At 74.8% G+C, this 20,041-nt stretch overlaps 2 protein-coding genes across 4 annotated transcripts; one reads left to right on the top strand and one right to left on the bottom strand.

Annotated features, from left to right (window-relative positions):
• Window positions 1–2,530: 2,530 nt before the first annotated feature.
• Window positions 2,531–14,764, top strand: DBN1 (drebrin 1). Of its 3 annotated transcripts, XM_068959830.1 has the most exons (15): window positions 2,531–2,700; window positions 6,900–6,955; window positions 7,044–7,156; window positions 7,239–7,313; window positions 7,451–7,597; window positions 7,759–7,836; window positions 7,915–8,066; window positions 8,324–8,387; window positions 8,521–8,580; window positions 8,725–8,839; window positions 10,659–10,796; window positions 12,867–12,998; window positions 13,718–14,298; window positions 14,428–14,530; window positions 14,621–14,764. In XM_068959830.1, the coding sequence occupies exons 1-15, from the start codon at window positions 2,615–2,617 to the stop codon at window positions 14,689–14,691; spliced, it is 1,971 nt and encodes a 656-aa protein (XP_068815931.1). In that variant the 5' UTR covers window positions 2,531–2,614; the 3' UTR covers window positions 14,692–14,764. The 3 variants fall into 3 exon arrangements, with proteins under 3 accessions (XP_068815931.1, XP_068815932.1, XP_068815933.1); XM_068959831.1 differs by lacking the exon at window positions 10,659–10,796 and having other exon boundaries at window positions 2,532–2,700; XM_068959832.1 differs by lacking the exons at window positions 10,659–10,796; window positions 12,867–12,998 and having other exon boundaries at window positions 2,532–2,700.
• A 721-nt stretch (window positions 14,765–15,485) lies between these two features.
• PRR7 (proline rich 7, synaptic) lies at window positions 15,486–16,946 on the bottom strand. The gene is made up of 2 exons (XM_068959829.1): window positions 16,526–16,946; window positions 15,486–16,286 (listed from the first exon to the last, which is right to left on the bottom strand). The coding sequence occupies exons 1-2, from the start codon at window positions 16,812–16,814 to the stop codon at window positions 15,898–15,900; spliced, it is 678 nt and encodes a 225-aa protein (XP_068815930.1). The 5' UTR covers window positions 16,815–16,946; the 3' UTR covers window positions 15,486–15,897.
• Window positions 16,947–20,041: the final 3,095 nt, after the last annotated feature.

Below are 20,041 nucleotides of genomic sequence, written 5' to 3'. Positions count from 1 at the left end.
CAGAGACTGAAGGGGAAGAGCAGGAATAACTGCGGCAGGTTTGAGCTGGGCCCTGGCTGCTCAGGCTGGGGGACAGCGCGGGTGAGCTGAAACGAATGGGGACAGTCCCAGCCGGGGAGACAGCGGCTCTGCGGATGCAGGCGCCGGCCCGGCCACAGCCGCGGCCTGGCAAAGCTCACCTGCGAGCGGCAAAGGCCGAGCAGCCCCGACCGCGCTGCCCGAGCGGAGGGCGCGTGAACCCGCTGGGCTGCGTCCAGCCACGCGCAGGGGAAGTGATGCCGCGAAGGTAAAAGCGGTGCGCCGGCTAAGAGCGCCCGGCTGCTGCTGCCCGTGGGGCCCTCTGTGTATGACCTGCTTTAAAGGCAGGTTTTGGCTGTGCGAAGGGAGGGCAGAAAAGCAACCGGGAACCGGGCCACGCGGGAATCGCCAGCATGGGCTCAGCAGGACGCTGCGTGCGGGCTCGCGCTCCCCTCGGGGCAGGAGAGGGGTGAGGAGAGTGATGAGCAGTAGGCCAGGCTGCAATAAGAGACAGAAAGCCAGTGCTCGCTTGGCAGGGACCGAAACGCAAGGGTGGGGTAGGTGCCCGAAGGCGGACGGCAGAGCAGGGGCGCCGGGGTGCGGAGCCAAGGTCAGGAGCGGCGGGTGCGGCGGCTGCAGCCAGCCCACGTGGGCAGCCGCGGGGATGGCACTCGCCAGGGGCTCAGCCCTGGGGACGTCCGGGACGGACTCCTGGGGCTGAAGGCAGGCGTGGGGCAGGAGGGGAGGCAGCCGTGCGCGGTGGAGCCCAGGCTGCCGACGTAGCGTGTCCTGGGAACAGGTTGTGCCAGCTCAGCCGCAGGGTGCCCAGCCTTGGAGCAGGGCCAGGGCAGAGCCGGGCAAGCTAGCCCCGGAGCCGGAGCCAGCCTGCCTCCCCCTGAGGCAGGTGATGGCTACGCCGCTGCAGAGCAGAGCGGCTCCTCTGTACCCTGCCGTGTGCTGGGGGCAGCGCAAGGCCTGAGCCCGCTGGAGGCTCTGCCCCTGTGCTTTTTGTGACTCTGTTGCCTCTGGTCCCTACTGATGGCCTCTGCCCGCTGAGCTGCCCCGAGGAGCCACGGCACCGCTCTGTGTGATGTAGAGAGCTGCTCTGGCCCACCAGCTCTGCACATCGAGCAGGGGGCTTGTGCACAGGCGGCGGAAGGAGGGTCTCGGGTGGGCTGCGGAGGTGGAGCCTGGGGAGGGGCTGAGGCTGTGCCGCTCGGAGAACAAAGCCTTGCGGGCGCCGGGCGCCGGGTGCCTGCGCGGGCTCCCGCCACCTCCGCCCCCGAGGCCAGCTGGGCCGCTTGCAAGGCGCCTGCCGGAGCCCCGGCCGCCTGCCCCCTTGCTGGCCGCTGGCAGCTGTTCGACAGCTGCTCGCGAACTCTCGCAGCCTCTGAGGGCGGCTCCGGCCGGCTCGGAAATGCACCGCAAGGAGGGCGCGCAGGCGCGGGGAGGGGAGCAGCCAGCCCAGGCAGGGCCTGGGGCACCCTGGCTGGTGTGTGGCCGTGCTTGGGGGGCTCTTTCACGGGCTGCTCACAAGGGCCTGATTTGGGAAGGGCTGCGCTGGCATCAGGCCCCGTATGGCGCCGGTGTAGAGACCCCATCGGCTCGGCTGCTGTCCCATTTTGCACCCAGGGTGAGGGCAGTGCTGGGGGTCAGGGATGCAGGATGGAGCAGGGTGACTCCAGCTTCGTGGGCAGGCAGATGCTGCTCCAGGGATGCCTGAGCTCACGTCCCCGAGGAGCCCCCGGCTGGTTCCTGCGGGAGCCTGGCTGCAGGGGAGCCCCTGGAGCCCAAGCCCCCCCATCTCCAGGAGCAGAGTTTTGCTCCGGAGGAAGCCTCATGCCTGCACCGCAGGGACCCTCCTGGGGGTTTGCGGGTCCTTGCTGAGAGCAGATGGAGCTGGGGCCAAGCACCCGGGGCGGGGAGGGAAGCTGGAGAACCCAGTCTGGGCCGGGTTGGGAGCCAGCAGGGCCCTGCAAGGGGCTCGTGAGCGGGGTTAACCCCAGAACAACTTTGTGGGTGCACAGAGGCAAAACCGCGTGGAGAGGGAGCAGTTGGGTGCAGCCCTGCTGGCAGGGCTTGGGGGGCACCGGGGCTGTTGCGGAGCAGAGCAGGAGGTGTCAGGCAGCCGCTGGGACCAGCGGGGCTGGAGGGAGCAGCCTGGCGGCCAAGGGGGCCCCCAAAAGCTTGCGCCCGCTCTTGGTGCGTGTGACAGCAAGGGCTTGGCTGGGTGCAGGGGGGAGAGCCCGGGGCGCAGGGCCCCCCGCGGTGGACAATAGCCTGGGGCGCAAGGTCGCTGGGGCACATGGTCCCCAGGGCGGAGGAGAGCCCGGGGGGCTGCGGGGTCCCGGGGGTGCAGGGTCGCCGGGGTGCGCGGACAGCCGGGGCAGGGTCCCGGCGGCGGGGGCCGGGCCGGGGCGGGGGCGGGGGCCTGGGCGGGGGGGGGGGGGGGCCGCCGTTCGCGGCGCTAGGACCGGGCGCGGCGGCGGGCGGAGCCTCCCCGCCGCTCGCCCCTCCGCCTGGCCGCTGCGGCAGTGTCTCGGAGGCGGGCAGGCGGCCGGTCCCTCCGGTCCCCCGGCAGCATCCCGGCCCCGCCATGGCTGGCGTCGGCTTCGCGGCGCACCGCCTGGAGCTGCTCGCCTCCTACCAGGACGTGATCGGCGAGGACAGCCCCACCGACTGGTGAGCGCGCCCGCCGCCGCCGTCGCCCCTTTGTCCCCGCCGCCGGGGCCCTTTGTGCGCGGAGCCGCCCGGTGCACCGGCAGCAGCGCCGCCGCCGGGGCCGCGCCCCACGCTGCGCCCCGGCCCCGCCGCCGCCGCCGCCCGGCCGCCCCCCGCCACCTGCCGCCGCACCGGGCCGGGAGGTGCCCGGGCCGCCCCGGCACACAAAGGCGGGCGGGGCCGGAGGGGGTGTGCCCGGCCCGCCGCCCCCGGGGCCCGCACCTGCCCGCCGCCGGGGCCGCACCGGGCCGGGGCGCGGTCCCCGCTTTGTCTGCTCGGTGCCGGCACGTGCGAGCGCCGGGACCCCCCCCCCGCCCCTGGGAGCCCCGGGGGGGGGGGCGGCACGGAGGGGACCCCCGCTGGAAGCCCCCCCGCTTCCTCCCCCCCCACCCCCGCCGGGCACCGGGAGGAGCAGGAGGGCCGTGCGCGGCGGGGAGGGCAGCGAGCCCCCGGGGCGCGGCGGGACCCCGCTCCCTCGCCATTGTGCGGGGCCGCGGCCCGGGCAAGGGGCGCCCGGCCGGGAGGGGGGGGTCCCCCCGCGGCGGCAAGGCCTGCTGGCGCTCGGCTCCCCCCGCAGCAGCTCCGCCGCAGGCCCGGGGGAGGGGGGGCTCCGGGGGTCGCGGGTGCCCCGGCGCCAGGAGGGGCCCTGGCCCGCGGGGTGCCAGGCAGGGCACCCCGGGGACCTCCCCGCAGCACGGCTGCTGCACGCTCGGGGCCTCCGCCGGGGCAGGGCACCCGCGCCCTCCCACCCTTGGGTGCCCCGCGTGGAGCAGGTGCCCCCACGCTGCGGGTGCCGGGGGCCCAGCCGCCTCCAGGCCCCTCTGCCCTGGCTTCCTCCGTGGCAGCGCAGGAGCCCGCAGGGAGCATCTCCTGGCCGCTGCTCCGGCCCCGTTTCTCCCATTTCTGTAGGCAGGGCCGGATGCGTCTCCTGGCCCCACCCAGGTGGCCCTGGCCACGTCCCTGTGGTCCCCTGGGCCCTCTCCTCGCTCCCCGCTGCCCCTGTGCGCTGGATGCCCCTGGGGATGCAGCTCTGCGGGCAGAGCCGGGGCCGCTGGGCAGTGTCGGGCGCTGAGGGCTGGGGCATGCGCCGCGCGTGCTGCTCTCCCCTGCCCATCGGGCGCGTGCCGCTCTCCACCCAGGGTGCGTGCCCTGCGCCCGCTCTCCCGCTGGGCCCTGCTCGCCGGGTGCCCCGCAGGCCGGGGTGGAGAGGGCAGCAGGAGCAGCGTGCTGGGGTTGGGCAGGGCAGCGCTCGCCGCCGGCCCCGGGGCTCGGGGGAGCCCTTTGGCCCCGCCGGTGGGCCGAGGGCGCCCTGAGCGAGCGCAGTGTGCATTGCCGGCCAGGAGGCAGCTGTCAGCCCTGGGTATGTCTTAGTTCCCAGCATCCGCTGCAAAGGATCCCTCCCTGCCAAAGCTGCTGAGAGCAGCAGAAATGGTTCTCGGGAAGGAGAGTGCCGGGACCAGGCCCCCCCCTCCTCCAACGCAGGACCCCGGCTGGGGCGCCAGCGGCAACCGGCCTCCATCCTTTGGGTTGAGCTTGCCCCATCCTCCCCAGCCCCTCTGGCCCCGCGGTCCCCGTGGGGCAGGCCGTGCCGGCTGCCCGACCGCTCCGTGCCGGTGGCAGCAGCATCCCTGCTGCAGGGCCCGGGGCCTTTGTGCTCGTCTGGGGGTGAGGATGCGGAGCGGTGCCGGGGGCTGCGCGTCGGCCGGGGCGGCGGGGACCGGCCGGGGCCAGCGGCCGGCCGTGGCTCTCGCTGTGTGCCGGGGCTGGGGCAGGGCGGGGGCTCCCTGCAGGGAGAGGGGCTGGCTCCGGGGGATGCCGCGCTCTCGCCCGGCCGGGATCCCCGTGGCCGCGCAGCGGAAAGGATGTTTAGTCTGGGATTTCCCCCCGCCCCGAGCCGAGTCCTGGAGGGTCCGAGCGTCCCCTCCCCCTGCCCGGCCTCGCGGAGGCTGCTGGGGCCCATTACTCGATAGGAAAGGAATTTGGTGCTGCTTTCGGAGCACGGCGACTCCCTGGAGCTCGGAGCCACATTGGAAACACATGTGCCCAGGCTGGGGCAGGCGGGCTGGGGGCCGCCGCCGCTCCCCCCTGCTGCGGCGTGGGGGGCGGGCAGGCTGCGGGCACCCGGGGCACTGGCACCCGTGGGCGCGGGTTCGCCACCCCCTGCTCCGCGCATCCTCCGGCTGGGTGGCAGGGTCTGCGCCAGGGCAGGGGGGCTGCTGTCTCTTCCCCCCCCCCCCCGGCTGGGTGATGGGGGACCCTCCTGGAGCGTCCCCGCTCCCCGGGCTGCACGGGCACCTGCCCTGCTCTCACCCGTCGGCAGCGCGCGCCCCCAGAGCCGGGGCGGCAGGGAGGGGGCCGGCGAGGCTGCGCGGGCCCGAGGGATGAATCAAGCACGTGGGAAGGGGTCCGCCGGGCGCGTTGCAGCCTGCGCCCTCGGCGGCACGGCTGGCCCCGCCGTGGCCGCGGGCAGGCTCCGCTCTGGCCCACGGGGAGGCTGCTGGTCCCAGCGCTGCCGCGCTGGCCCCGGGCAGCATCGGAAACGTCCACATTATCCAGCCCAGCCTGGGGTCGGGCCGTGCCGCCCGGGACCCGGCTGCGCTGGGGTGTCCCCGGGGTGCGGGCAGCAGCTCGGCGCCGGGGGCTGCCCCGCGCGGCGGGTCGCCGGCAGCGCCTGCGAGGCTCCGGCTCTGCCCTGCCGACCCTCTCCTGCCCTTCGCAGCCGCTCGTGTCGCGGTCTGCGAGCCCCCGGCTCCCGCCTACCGCCCCGCGCTCCCCCCAATCGCCGCCCGCCCGTTTGTGGCGGGGCGAAGCAGGGCCGGGGCTGCGTGCGTGGGCAGGCAGGGGCTGCAGCACGCACCGCGCTTCGCACCGCCTCCGGCACGGGAGACGGCGCCGCCTCGGGCTGCTGGTGAGCCGGGTTCGGATGTGCGGATTGAAGTCAATCGTGTTGGTGCAATTATCTGTGACTGGCTGCAGGAGCGGGGCCGGGCCCCAGCACGGGGGCTCGGCGGGGGGAGCTGCGGGGCGAAGGCAGCCTCGTCTGTCCCCTGTTCACCGGTGCGAATTTTCCATGTTTAGCTCTGATGCTCGATTCCCATCGTTTCTCAGCTCCCAGGATCCAGCCAAGGCCCAGGCTGCAATCGAGCGGCTCTTAGGGACCGAGCCGGTCCCGAATCGGGGCCGCCCCATTCCCAGCCCCGCTCCCATCCTCTTACCGGCAGCCGCAGGCTCGGCGAGGCCGGCTCTGCCCAGCCCGGCGCCGTGGGGCCGTTGCGGCCGGTGCGCAGGCCTGGCCTCGCCGGCGCGGGGCGGCAGCGGGGTCCCGCGAGGGGCCGCCCCGGCTTCCTGGGAAGCAGCGCGTGACGGCAGCGCCCCGGCTCGGGCACCTGCCAGGCCCCCGCCGCCTGCCTCCCCCGCTGGCCTCCGCCGAGCGCCTCGGCTCCGCGCCGGCCTCCCAGCTGGGCGGCGGGGGTTGCCGTGGCGACCGAGGATGCTGGTTGCCTGGAGAAGCTGCAATTTCCATCCCATCACCACCCCCCCCAACGCCTGGACCCGCTCGGCCTCCTTCCTCTGCCCCCCCCCCACCCCCAAACCCAGCGTGGGGCGGCCCGGCCGGCGCGGGGGGCTCTCGCGGGAGCCCAAGGAGGGTTTCCCCGCGGCGGCGGCAGGCGAGGGGATGGTATCCAAGAAACGGTCTCCATGACGGCCCCATCGCACCCCGGCGGCGGCACATTGATTTGCTGCTGCTGCTGGTGCTCGGGCGTCCTCCCCCGGCCTGGAGCCTGGCGGGCCGGCGGCTCACGCAGCCCGGCACGTGAGCAGCCCCGCCGGGGCGCCCGCCCGGCCCCGCAGCCGGCCGGGGGCGACGCGGGCGGGAGCTGGCAGGGCCGCGGTGGCACCGCGGGGGGCTCGGCTGCTCCCTCGCACCCGAATCGCCGTGCTCCCTCCTCTCCTTGCGCCGAGTCCTGCAGACACCTCTGGCACCCCGCGCGCCCCACGCCGGCGGGTGCTGACAGCCACGGGGGGGGGCTGTGTGGCAGCTTGGGGACGCCGGGGTGATTGCTCTCCGGTTCCCCATCCTCAGCCCTGCCCGGGGCGCCCCGATCGCGGTGCCGCCGGCGCCGGTGCCCCGCGGCCGCTCACCCGGCCTGTCTCCCCAGGGCCCTCTACACGTACGAGGATGACTCCGACGACCTGAAGCTGGCGGCGTCGGGAGGTAAGGCCCCGCGTCCCACGCCGGCCGGGGGCAGCCCCGCTGCGGGGCCGGGGCGGCCGGGGGCTGACGGCGCTCTTTGCCGTGCCAGGCGGCGGTTTGCTGGAGCTCTCCGGCCACTTCGAGATCCAGAAGGTGATGTACGGCTTCTGCAGCGTCAAGGACCCCCAGGCCGTGCTGCCCAAATACGTCCTCGTCAACTGGGTGAGTGGCCGGGGGGGGTGGGGGGGGGCCGCGCGCGGGGCTGCCCCCGGCTCCCGCCGCGGCTCAGCCTGCTGCCTCGCAGGTGGGCGAGGACGTGCCCGACGCCCGCAAGTGCGCCTGCGCCAGCCACGTGGCCAAGATCGCCGAGTTCTTCCAGGTGGGCGCCAGCGGGGATGGGGACGGCGGGTGGCTGGTGTGTCCCCCCCCCCCGCCCCAAGCCAGCCCCGAGCACCGTGCCCGGGGGCGCCCGCGCTTCGGCCGCGGGTCTCTGAGGGCCGCTGTCCCCCCCCCCAGGGTGTGGACGTGATCGTCAACGCCAGCAGCGTGGAGGACATCGACCCGGGGGCCATCGGGCAGCGGCTCTCCAACGGGCTGGCCCGCGTCTCCAGCCCCGTGCTGCACCGCCTGCGCCTGCGCGAGGACGAGAACGCCGAGCCCGTGGTAACGTCCCCGCGGCGGCGTTTTGTGCTCCGGAGCGTCGCTCCGGCGCAGGCGCTGCAGCCCGCCGCCCCCCTGTGCCGCTTGCTGTTGTCCCCCTCGCTGATCCCAGCCCCGTCCCACGGGACGCCCCCTCCACCCCCCCTGACTCTCCTCCGTCCCAGGGCACGACCTACCAGAAAACCGACGCCACCGTGGAGATGAAGCGCATCAACCGGGAGCAGTTCTGGGAGCAGGCCAAGGTAGGGGCGTCCCCGGAGCCGCCCGGCCCGCGGCCGGCCCAGGTCGGGCTGACGGGCTGCTCCGTCCCTTCCCCGCAGAAAGAGGAGGAATTGCGCAAGGAGGAGGAGCGGAAAAAGGCGCTGGACGCGCGGCTGCGGTTCGAGCAGGAGCGCATGGAGCAGGAGAGGCTGGAGCAGGAGGAGCGGGAGAGGCGCTACCGGGAGCGCGAGGAGCAGATCGAGGAGCACAGGCACGGCCCGGCCGGGGGCACGGCGCGTGCGGGGGGGGTGCGGAGAGGGGATTTTTCCCGCGCAAGGACGTGCGTTTGCAAAGTGCTTGCGGGCGTCGGGGGCGTGCGAGGTCGGGCGCGGGGCCAGAGGCTGTGGGCGCTGGCGCCCGCCCACGGGGCATCCGTCGTGTGTGCTGGCCGGCCGCGCGCCGGCGGGCGCAGAGACGGGCAGCGGGCCGGGGCCGGGGCTCAGCGCCTCTCGCTGCCCCCCTCCGCAGGCGGAAGCAGCAGAGCATGGAGGCGGAGGAGGCCAGGCAGCGCCTGAAGGAGCAGTCCATCTTCGTAAGTGCCGCGGCGGGCGCAGGGGCGAGCGGGGCCGGAGCTGCAGCCCGCTGCCGCCGCGGCGGAGCTTTTCCCTCTGGCACCCGGGGGCCGGGGGGTGGCGGAGGGGGCTTAACGCCGCCTCTCTCCCCAGGGGGAGCAGCAAGAGGAGGACGACAGGCAGCAGCTCAGGAAATCGGAGTCGGAGGTGGAGGTGAGCGTGGCGGCTGCGCCCGGGGCCGCTCTCCGCTCCGCAGTGGGGGCTGGACGGGGGGGACCCAGCGCGAGCCGTGGCCGGGGGGCCCCACAGAGCCCCGCTGCCGGGGCTGCAGGGCTCAGCCTCCCTCCGTCCCCGCAGGAGGCCGCTGCCATCATCGCCCAGCGACCCGACAACCCCCGGGACTTCTTCAAGCAGCAGGAGCGGGTGGCGTCGGGCAGCGGCGAGGCCGTCTCGCCGGGCAGCCACAGGACAGGTGAGGGGCTGTGGGCGCCGCCGGGGCCGGCAGGGGAGGGGGCTGCGGGCCGGACGCCGCTGCCGGCGCTCTCCGCTGGGATCTGGTGCAGCCGGGGGCACCGGGGCTGCCAAGGCGCCGGGTGGGGACGTCCGTGCCCTCCGCCGTCCCTCGTGCAGCGGCGCGGGGTGACCGCAGAGAGTCGTCCCGCGCGCTCTGCCCTGCGGGGCGCCGTCTGGCCGCCTCCACTGAGGCGGGCTCTGCCCCGCTGGGGCGCTCCCCGCGCCTCCGGGGACCGGGGCGTTGCTTGGCGGGCGCAGCGGTGGCGCCCCGGGGCGGGGGGCTGCACCCTGCCGTCCCTCTGCGGGCCGGGGGGAGCCAGCGGGGGCCGGGCTGGGCCTCGTCTCGCTCGCTGCCGTGGGTCTGGCGTGGCCCCGCGCCAACCGTCGGGGTGGGCAGCTTGGGGGCCGGAGACAGGCTTTGGGGAGGAAACTTCCCGCCGGGGCAGCTGGGCATTTGGGAAAGGGCCAAAATGGGACTTGGGGAGCAGCGTTGCCAGGGCTGTGGGGCAGCAGTGGGGCAGACGTGGGCGGCCGGCGTGCCCTTGGCTGGGTGCATGTGGGGCTCTGCTTGCCCCGTGGGTGCCGGCAGGGCGGACGCGGGGCAACCTGGCTGGGTGCTGGTGGGGCAGATGTGGGGCACCCCACCTGCCCCGTGGTGCCCCCGCCGCGGGGTTCCCACCGTGCCCTGCCGAGGTGCACGCACGTGTGGGGCAGGGGACCTCTTTGCGGGGGCCGGGTGACGCCGGCAGGTCTCTGGCTGCGGCAGTGGGGCTGTGCCTGTGGAGGGCTGGCTTTGGGGATGGGGCTCGTCGGGAGGCCGGTCTGCCCCACAGCGTGGGGTGCAGCCCTGGGTCCCCGCTTGTGGCTCTTGGGCACTGTCTGTCTGTCTGTCTGGTGGGAGCGTCTGGCTGTGGGGCCGTGCCGCGGGGCTGTGCCATGGGGCTGGGCTGGGGGCCGTGCTGTGGGGCTGGGCTGGGGGCCGTGCCGTGGGGCTGTGGTGTGGGGCTGTGATGCGTGCTCGCGCTGCGGAGCTGTGCTGGGGCCGTGCTGGGGGCTGTGCTGCGGGGCTGCGTCGTGGGGCCGTGCTGGGGGTCACGCTGTGGGGCTGTGCCGTGGGGCCACGCGGTGGGTCGTGCCGTGGGTTTGTGCTGAGGGTGCTGCGCTGTGGCTGAGCAAGCAGGTTGCCCTGCAGCCATGTCCTGGCCTCCTCCCCGCCCCGCTGTTGGTGCTGCCTTCGTCTCCTCCATCCTCGCCTCCATCCTCACCTCCATCCTCCCCACCCTGCTGTTGGTGCTGCCTTTGTCTCCTCCATCCTCGCCTCCAACCTCACCTCCATCCTCCCTGTCCCGCTGTCGGTGCTGCCTTCCTCCCATCCATCCTCCCCGTCCTGCTGTCAGCACTGCCTTCCTCCCCTCCATCCTCCCCTCCATCCTCCCCTCTGTCCTCCCTGTCCCACTGTTGGTGTTGCCTTCCTCCCGGTCCATCCTCCCCTCCATCTGCCTCATCCCGCTGTCAGTGCTGCCTTCCTCCTCTTCATCCTCCTTGTCCTGCTGTCGGTGCTGCCTTCCTCCTCTTCATCCTCCCTGTCCCGCTGTCGGTGCTGCCTTCTTCCCCTTCATCCTCCTTGTCCCGCTGTCAGTGCTGCCTTCCTCCCCTCCATCCTCCTTCTCCCCTCTCTGTCCCGGCCCCACCATGGCCACGCTGAGCAGGGACTGACCCATCTCTTTGCTCTCTCTCTCTCCGTCCGTCTGTCTGTCTGTCTGTCTTTCTCTCGGCAGGTCGTCTGCACTGTCCTTTCATAAAGACAGCTGACAGTGGGCCGCCTTCTTCCTCCTCCTCTTCCTCCTCCCCCCCGCGGACCCCCTTCCCCTATATCTCCTGCCACCGCACCCCAAATCTCTCCTCTTTCTTCCCATGTAGGTAGCTGGGAGATGCTGGGTGCGCAGGGCCCTGGGGCCGGGACGCGGGTGCCGGCTGACCCCCCTGTACCGGGTGCCCGAGGACGGAGCCGCGGGAGCCGACGGCCGAGTCACCCCCATTTCCAGGGGCACCCGCCGGGGGGTGCCGGGCAGCACAGCGGGGGGCACAGACAGGGGGCTGCGCCTGTGCCCAGGGGGCGCCCTGCAAGCCGTGGGCAGGGACTGGGGCAGGCTGTGGCCATGGGGCAGGCTGTGGCCATGGGGCAGATGGGGCTGGGGCAGGCTGTGGCCATGGGGCAGGCTGTGCCCGTGGCATAGGGAGCCATGGGGCAGGCTGTGTCTATGGGGCAGATGGGCACGGGGCAGGCTGTGGCCATGGGGCAGGCTGTGCCCGTGGCATAGGGAGCCATGGGGCAGGCTGTGTCTATGGGGCACATGGGCATGGGGCAGGCTGTGGCCATGGGGCAGGCTGTGCCCGTGGCATAGGGAGCCATGGGGCAGGCTGTGTCTATGGGGCACATGGGCATGGGGCAGGCTGTGGCCATGGGGCAGGCTATACCCGTGGCATAGGAGGGCATGGGGCAGGCTGTGTCTATGGGGCAGATGAGGATGGGGCAGGCTATGGCCAGGGCATAGGGGCATATGGGGGGGGCATGGGGCAGGCTGAGCTGATGGGGTGAATGGAGATGGGGCAGGCTGTGGCCGTGGCATAGGAGGGCATGGGGCAGGCTGTGGCCATGGGACAGATGGAGATGGGGCAGGCTGTGCCCATGGGTCAGAGGGGGATGACAGGCAGGTTGTGCCTGGGGCTGTGTGGGGCTGTGCTTGTGCAACAGAGCAGGACCTTCGGACAGCGCCTGGGCCATGTGGGGCTGTGCCCATGGGGCAGAGGGAGAACACTGGGGCTGTGCCCATGGGGCCATGTGGGGCCGTGCCCGTGGGGCAGAGGGGGAACACTGGGGCTGTGGCCACGGGGCCATGTGGGGCCGTGCCCGTGGGGCAGAGGGAGAACACTGGGGCTGTGGCCACGGGGCCATGTGGGGCCGTGCCCGTGGGGCAGAGGGAGAACACTGGGGCTGTGGCCACGGGGCCATGTGGGGCCGTGCCCGTGGGGCAGAGGGGGAACACTGGGGCTGTGGCCACGGGGCCATGTGGGGCCGTGCCCGTGGGGCAGAGGGGGAACACTGGGGCTGTGGCCACGGGGCCATGTGGGGCCGTGCCCGTGGGGCAGAGGGGGAACACTGGGGCTGTGGCCACGGGGCCATGTGGGGCCGTGCCCGTGGGGCAGAGGGGGAACACTGGGGCTGTGGCCACGGGGCCATGTGGGGCCGTGCCCGTGGGGCAGAGGGGGAACACTGGGGCTGTGGCCACGGGGCCATGTGGGGCCGTGCCCGTGGGGCAGAGGGGGAACACTGGGGCTGTGGCCACGGGGCCATGTGGGGCCGTGCCCGTGGGGCAGAGGGAGAACACTGGGGCTGTGGCCACGGGGCCATGTGGGGCCGTGCCCGTGGGGCAGAGGGAGAACACTGGGGCTGTGGCCACGGGGCCATGTGGGGCCGTGCCCGTGGGGCAGAGGGGGAACACTGGGGCTGTGGCCACGGGGCCATGTGGGGCCGTGCCCGTGGGGCAGAGGGGGAACACTGGGGCTGTGGCCACGGGGCCATGTGGGGCCGTGCCCATGGGGCAGAGGGGGAACACTGGGGCTGTGGCCATGGGGCCATGTGGGGCCGTGCCCCCTGGCCGGGAAAGCGGGGAGCAGAGCGGTGCCTGCGGAGGGGAGCAGGGATGCCAGGGCCCCGGGCGCTGCGTGGGGCCATGGGACGGGCTGCCCGTCCCCCCCGGCATGGGGGGGCTCTGGCTGTGGGGCTGCGGGGGCACGGCAGGGCTGCACCGGCGAGCACTGCGGGAGGGGGACAGCGCGGTGGCAGGTACTTGGCAGTACGCGTCCCACCGCTGCTGGCCAGGGCTGGCGCCGGGGCAGGAGCACGGTCGGCCGGGGGGCGCTGGGCCCCCCCCGCCACGCCACGCAGGTGTCCCCCCCACCAAGCCGTGTCTCCCTGTCCGCAGGCAGCCAGTCGGACGCCTACCGCAAGGCCTCGGCGGCAGGCTGCAGCCCCTGCGAGTCCAGCCCGGCCTCCACGCCGCGGGGCGAGCAGGGTGCCCGCGCCCTGGGCGAAGAGACGCCGGCAACGCCCAAAGGTGGGCGCGGGGCTGGCCCTGCCTGTCCCCAGCCCCCAGGTGCCCCGGCAGGTCCCCCGTCCGTCGCCGTACATCCCCAGTGCATGTGCGCCGTCCCTGCTGCATCCTGCCCGGTGCATCCCCGCCGTCCCCTCTGCATCCCCGCCGTCCTCTCTGCGTTGCCTGGTGCAGCTCTGCCATCCCCGCCGTATTCCCCAGGGCATCCCCGCCGTCCCCTCTGCATCCCCGCCGTCCTCTGTATCATCTGGTGCAGCTTTGCCAACCCTGCTGCATTCCCCAGTGCCTCCTCAGTGCATCCCCGCTGTCCCTCCTGCACCCGCCCGCGCATCCCTGCCGTCCCCTCTGCATCCCCAGGTGCCTCCCTGCCATCCCTTCTGCATCTGCTGGTGCAACCTCACTGCAGCCGCTGCTCCCCCGCTCCTTTCCCCGCTGCATCCCCCAGCATGACCCTCCTATTCCCTCTGCACCCGCCATGTGTCCCAGCCCCCCCCCCCCCCCCCCGGCAGGTACCAGCAGCCCCTCTGCATCCCCAAGGGCTCTTCTTGCCCTATGTGTCCCCCACTGTGTCCCAGCTGTCCCCAGTGCATCTCCCCCTCCCCTCCCTCCCTGGTCGGTCTCCTCACCCCCCCCCCCCAGCCCCTAAGGGCACCCCCAGGTGTCCCCAGCCCTGGCACAGAGTGGGGGTGGCCCCGCTGACCACGCTGTCCCCCCCCCCGCAGACTCCCCCAGCCCCGGCGCCCCGGAGGCAGAGCCGGCCGGCGCCGAGCAGCACTGGGCCTTCCCGGGGGGCGAGGACAAGGCCGCGGAGCCCCCCGGCGACGAGCCCGGCCCCAGGCCGGCGTGGACGGCGGCGGCTGACGCCCTGGGGGACCTGGTGAGCCTGGAGCCCGCCGCGCCGGCCCCGACCCCTGCGCCGGCCCCGGAGCCCCAGCCGGCGGGGACGCCCAACCCCGAGAGCCTCATCGACCTGTGGCAGAGCGACGGGGCAGCCCCCGCCGCCGGCTGGCCCCTGCCCGAAGCCCCCGCGCCCGCCCCGGAGGGGCCCCCCCCGGCCGCCCCCGAGGCCGACGACGGCGGCTTGCTGAGCCTGGACGAGCTGCCGGAGCCGCCGGCCACCTTCTGCGACGCGGAGCAGGAGGAGCCGGCCAGCATGATCGCGCTGGAGGGCCCCCACCCCATGACGCTCAGCTACCAGCACGCCCTGCAGGAAGCCGCCCTGGGCCACCCGGACCCCGAGACCCCCCTCATGACCAACGGGGAGATGGCCCTCAAGGACAGCACGCAGGGCCGCGGGGAGCAGGTGAGCACTGCTGTCATGAGGGTGGCTGGTCTCAGCACAAGGTGGAACTGGGGGGGGGGGGGGGGGGGGTCTGTGCAGCCTGGGGATGGGGGAACGAGCCTGACCACGGTGCCCTTGTCCCTGCTGCAGGCCAGCGAGGGCTACTTCAGCCAGTCGCAGGACGAAGAGGTGCCCCAGCCCGAGGAGCTGTCGGCCAAAGCCCCCCAGCCCGTCTTCTACAACAAGCCCCCAGGTGAGTGGGGGGTGGTCGGAGGGGGTGGGCGGGTAACCCTGCGCCACCCTGACCCTGCATGTCCCCCCACCCTCGCCGTGTCTCCCGCAGAGATCGACATCACGTGCTGGGACGCGGACCCGCTGCCGGAGGAGGAGGAGAGCTTCGGGGGCGGCGTGTAAGGCTGGGCCCCGCTCCCGGCGCACGGAGCCAGCCCACGCCGGCGCGGGGCGCGCGGCGGCCGCAGCCGGGGGCCCGGCCCCAGCCCCCTCCCCGCTGCAGCCCCGCGGGCTGAGGCCGCTGGCTGGGAGCTGGGGGGGGGGGGGGTCGCGGGGGGGGGGGGGGAAATGCCCCACAGCACCCCCTGCCCCAGGGCATCTTTTACAGCTCCCCCTTCTCTTCCTCTCTTTTTTTTTTTTTTTTAAGTTGTCGGTAGGAGACGTGTCAGTCCGCCAGCCCCCCCCCCCCCATTAGTAACCCCCCCCCCGTCCCCTGGCCGCTGCCCCGGCTCCCCTGCCGGGGGGGGGGGTGGGAAACGGTGCAGCCCCCCCCGCCTGGCTGGGGCAGGGGCTCCTTGCTCTCTCCTTGCCCGCCGGCTCCCCCGGAGCCCCCAAGTACTTTGCACGAGTTCAAAAGACGACTAATAATAAACGAATTATGGCAATAAAGCGACCCTACCGAGGCAAGGCTGCGGCCGGCTGCGCCCCCCCCCCCGAGCCCCCCCTTGCCCGGGCTGGCTGCAGCCGGACCCCCCGCGCGGGGCCGGCCAGCCCGCGGCAGAGCGTGAGCGTGGCTCTTCCTCCCTCCTCTTCCTCGCCCGGAGGCCGCCCGCCGTCCCTGCAGCCCGGGCCCAGGGCATGCCCGCCGCCCCCCCCCCGTCCATCCCCCTGCCCGCCCCGCTTGGCCCCTCGCTTGGCCCCCTTCGCCCCTACGGTAACTGTTTTTGGAAAGCACAAGTTCTGTAACGGCGGTGTGCTCATGTATGTTAATAAAGAAAGCGACTCCCGAGGGGGCTGCCGCCTGCCTGGGGGCGGTGGGGGGGCCGGGGGGGGGGGGAGGCCAGCCGCTTCCACAAACTTTTATTCTCAAACTGTAACAAACAAGATAAGAAACAGAGCAGAGTGCGGGCCCAGCTCCGAGCCCCCCCGGCCGCGGCGGGGCCGCCGGGGGGGCGAGACGGGGAACCAGCCCCTGACGCGGCGGCGGCGGCGCGGGCCGTGGGTGTCCTGCCCGTCCCGGCTGGGGATGGCATTCCCGGGCAAAGAAAACAAAAACAAAAACAAAAAAAAAAAGAAACCGGGAGGCTGAGCCCCTGCCGGCTCCGGAGCGGGGAGGGGGCCGCCCGCCGCCCGGGCCGCGGGCGGGCTGCAGCTCCCCTGGCGCCGGCCCTACACGGCCGTAGTCCTGCCGAAGAGGGGCATGGAGACGGGGAGGTGCCACGGCCCCGGCTCGTACGTGTCCCTGCTGCTGAGCTCCGAGTCCGTCCAGCTGGGAAACATGCGCTGGGAGCACTCGGCCTGCAGGTAGAGGTCCGGGCAGGCCGGCCCCGGGCTGGCCGAGCGGGGCAGGTGCAGGGCCGAGCCGTAGCCCGTGTCCAGGAAGAGGGGCTTGTAGCTGGGCGGCTGCTCCTGCTTCTCCAGCCGCTCGTGGCTCAGGAACGGGGCGTTGATCTTGCGGTAGAGCCCCCGCGTGTCCATGAGCACCTCGCTGTAGGGCGGCGGCGGCTCCGCCATCAGCAGCGCCTCCTCGTAGCACGGCGGCTTCGACAGGTCCGACTCTGCAAGGCGATGCCGGGGTTGGCGGGGTTGGGGGGGGGGGTGGACCCCCCCACCCCAACCCCCCGGCCCCATCAGTGCTGCGGTCCGACCCCGGCACGTTTCCCCTCCCACCGGCCGCACCGAAGCCCTCGTGCTCCCCTTCCCCCCCCCCGCCCCAAAACCTTGCACCCCGGCAGGGGGTCTCCCCCCCCCCCCCGCGCCGCGCCGCGGCACCCCCCCGCCCCCTCCACTTCCTTACCGTGCCGGCAGCTCCAGGGCCGCGGGGGCGGGCCGTGGGGGTGGTGGGGCTCGAGGCGGAGGCGGTGGGGGACGGCGATGCCGGGGGGGCTGCCGGCGTAGCCCTCGTAGTGCAGGGGCTCCAGCTCGAGGGCGCGCAGGCTCTGCTCGCGCAGGCGCTCCTCCTGCTGCCGCTTCATGCGCCGCCGCAGGTAGCTGCAGAAGCAGCACAGCAGCACGATGAGGCCCCAGATGAGCCAGAAGCCGGCGAAGCAGGTGAGGAACGTGTAGGTGCCCTGGGACATCACCATCTTCGCAGCGGGGGCCGGCGGGGAGGCCCCGGCCTCTCCCTGCCCTGGGGAGCGAGGGGGGGGGGAAGGGGGGCGCTCAGGGGCTCAGCAGGGCCAGGGCAGGCGCGATGCCGGTGGGGCCACCGAAGCCCTCCCCATGCCCTGCGCGGCGGCGGCGAGGCGGTGGCTCCGTCCCCAGGCCGAGCCGGGACTCGCGTCAGGAGCCGTGGCCGGCGCGGGCGGCCGGGGCCATGGAGCCGACGGGAGCGGGGCTGGCGGCGGCGGCGCGGGGCCGGGGCTCAGGCGGGAGGGCGGCAGTGGGACGCGGCGCCCCGAGGGCTGGGCCGGGCCGGGCGGCGGGAAGGGCGAGGCGAGGGCTGGGGCCGGCTGCTGCCCATCGCCGGGACGGCGCCGCCGGGAAAGGTGCCCTGCGAAGAGACAGACGGACGGACGGACGGACGGACAGACAGACAGACAGACAGCGTGAGCGTGGCGGGCACGCGGCCGCCCGTTCCCATGACGACTCGCTCCACACGCGCAGCGGGCGCCCGCAGCCAGCGGGAAGCCACCCGTGGCCCCACGTACACCCACGCCGCCGCGCGCCCACCCGGCACCCCCCAACCTCCCCGCGGCAGCGTCCCCGCTGCCCGGGCTCCGCACCAGCACCCTCGCAGCGACGCAGCACCTGCCGCCCACACGGGCGCAGGGCCAGCGCGCCGGCGCCCATCACCCTAGCCTCGGGGCGGGAATGCCGCCGGTAGCAGCCCTTCGAGGTGGCCGAGGCTCCTGCCTGCCCGGCACGTGCCGTGAGCCGGCGCAAAGCCCGAGCGGCTCGTCCGCCGGTGGCTCTGCGCCTCTGGGCGGCGGGGTGCCGAGGGCCGCCACGGCCGGGGGGGGGGGGGGAGCGGCAGGGTGGCAGCCAGGGCCCAGCCCGACAGCCGGCGTTTTGGGGCGGCTGCAGGTGGTCAGGGTGCGGGGTCCTTGGCGTTAGGCGGCAGGGCAGGGCGGGGGGGGGGGGCCGTGCACCCCTGGGTGCCGCTAGCCCGTCGCCGCAGGGCGTCTGGTGCATTCACCAAAAGATCATTATTCTCATTCGGGAGAAAAATGAAATCGCCGCCCGCGAAGCCCGGAGAGGAGCGAGATCTCCGGAGCGGTAACTAAGGGCAGGGCGACGGCGGAGGCGCCGCCGCTCCCACGTGCCTTCGCACGGCGAAAGGCAAGGTCGCGCGCGGCCCCCGCCGAACGCAGGTCGGGCGCGGGAGGGCCGCGGCGGCGCTCGGCGGCCAGGGACGGGCCGCCTGGCAGCTCGTGCCCGGCGCCCCGGGGAGCGCGTGCCGCGCCGGGCGGCAGCGGGCAGGACACGGCCGTGGGGCACCCGCCGGCCGCGGGAAGGGCGCCGCGAGCAGCCCCGGGCGGCCGGAGGGCCAGGCCGAGCCGCCGGCCGGAAGGAGGCTGCCGGGAAGCCTCGGCCACGCTCGGGCGATCCCCGCATCAGGGCAGCGGCGGACGGCAGGGGGCTGCTCCGTCGCGCAGACAAAAGCGGAGCCGGAGCCAGCGGTGGCGCGCCGGATGGCGGGGCGCAGGTTTCCCCCTTCCCGGCTGCCTGCTGCCCGGCCGGGCGCCCCGAGCCCGGCTCTGGGCACCGAGCCCCGCGAACTGGCCGGCCGCGACGCGGCGACCGGCTCGCCGCGGCCAACCTGGCTGCCAGCGCGGGGAGCGGTGCCCCTGCGCCGGCCGCGGCTCGGGATGGGGTTCGACGCCCGGGCCGGGGGCGCAGCGGGGGGGACCGGGGTGGTCATTCGGAGACGGGGGACGTTTGGGGCGGTGGGATGCGGATGTCGGGGTCGGGCACGTCGGGGACAGGCCGGCGGGCGCCCAGGCGGCCCCGCCGCCGCCCGGTGCCCGGGGCAGGGCAAGCACGGCGCCGGCCCCGCAGCAGGCCGGCGGGCGCCCCCGGGACACCCCGCTCCGCCGGCCGCCCCGCGTCCCCCCCGTCCGGTGCCTCGGCGGGGGTGGGGGAAACCTGCCCGTTCCCCGTGCCGGGCGCGGCATCCCCCCCCCCCGCTCCCCTTCCCCCCACCCCCCGGCCGCGGGAGCGCGCGCGCGCGCCCGTCGGGGCTGGCGCGGGAGCGCGCGCACCCGGGGACGCGCCGCGCCGCGCACCGCCCCCCGCCCCGGCCCCCGGTTCTCGGTCGCGGCGGGCCCGCACGCCCCCGCCCCGGTCCCGGTCCCAGTCCCGGCCCCGCTCCCTCCCCGCCGCGCAACAGGCGGCGGCGCCGCGCCCGCTCCCTCCGCGGCTCCCGTTACCGGCGGCGGCGCACGTGGCTCAGGCGGCGGCCGGCAGCGGCGGCGGCTCCATGGGGCGGGGGCGGCGGCGGGGGAGGCGGGGGGAAGCGGGGCCCGGTGCGCGCCCGGTGCGCGGCGCCGCCGCCGCCTCCCGGCGCTGCCTTTGTCTCCGGTGAGCGCTCCCGCGCCGCCGCCGCCGCCGCGCGCCGCCCCGCCCGGGCTCCCGCCCCGCCGCTCCGCCCCGCCCTCGGCTCGGGGAGGGACCCAGGCGTCCGGGACCCGCCGGGCCCCCCCCGCCGCATCTCCCCGGGACCCGCGCAGGGGAGGGCAGCGCCGCGGCCCGGCCCGGCTCGGCCCGGGAGGTGGCACCGCGCCGCGGGGCTGGGCGGCGGCTGCCCCGAGGGGGCGGCCCGGCGCTGCCCGCGGGGTGATGGTCGCGGCCGCACAATGTCCCCGGTGGGGGGGGGAAATCCCCGGCGTCACCGCCCCACGAGCCCTCGGGAGGGTGTCCACGGGACCCTGGTGGGGTGGCAGCCACGCACCCCTCTCGGTGACTGCCCCCAGATGATGTCCATGGACCCTGGTGGGGTGAGAGCCACGCCACCCACCCCAGGTGACAGCCACAGGCTCCCCACGGTGTGATGGCCATGCTGCCTCCCGTGGGTGACAGCCACACTCTTCCCTGCCCGCACAGCGTGGCCGGAGGGCAGCCACCCCACGGCCCGGCCACCCTTCGGCAGATAAGGGGACGTCAACGGGGACACGAGAGCGCGCTGCGGTCGGACACGTGCCCTTGGCCTCCCCTGCACCGGGCAGTGGCCACCGCGGCCCTGGGGACAGCGAGGGGCAGAGGTGGCGCGGGGCGAAGCGGAGGGGCTGCGTCCAGTCCCACGGGGACGGCTTTTGCTGGGGCTCCTCGCTCTGCCCCTGCGCCCAGTGCCGCGGTGGGGACCTTCGGGCCG

This window comes from Struthio camelus, chromosome 13 (assembly GCF_040807025.1).
Source record: "Struthio camelus isolate bStrCam1 chromosome 13, bStrCam1.hap1, whole genome shotgun sequence".
NCBI lineage: Eukaryota > Metazoa > Chordata > Aves > Struthioniformes > Struthionidae > Struthio > Struthio camelus.
The sequence above is the reverse complement of the archived record's forward strand: the minus strand, read 5'-3'. Positions and strand labels throughout refer to the sequence as shown.

Bases quoted from the DNA above. Each gene is read 5' to 3' on its own strand.
- PRR7 (XM_068959829.1), bottom strand. From the start codon at position 16,814: ATGGTGATGTCCCAGGGCACCTACACGTTCCTCACCTGCTTCGCCGGC. The intron at 16,287-16,525 runs GTAAGGAAGTGG...ATCGCCTTGCAG, and splicing joins GCCCTGGAGCTGCCGGCACG to AGTCGGACCTGTCGAAGCCG.
- DBN1 (XM_068959830.1), top strand. From the start codon at position 2,615: ATGGCTGGCGTCGGCTTCGCGGCGCACCGCCTGGAGCTGCTCGCCTCC. The intron at 8,388-8,520 runs GTAAGTGCCGCG...CTCTCTCCCCAG, and splicing joins TGAAGGAGCAGTCCATCTTC to GGGGAGCAGCAAGAGGAGGA. The intron at 8,840-10,658 runs GTGAGGGGCTGT...TTCTCTCGGCAG, and splicing joins GCCGGGCAGCCACAGGACAG to GTCGTCTGCACTGTCCTTTC.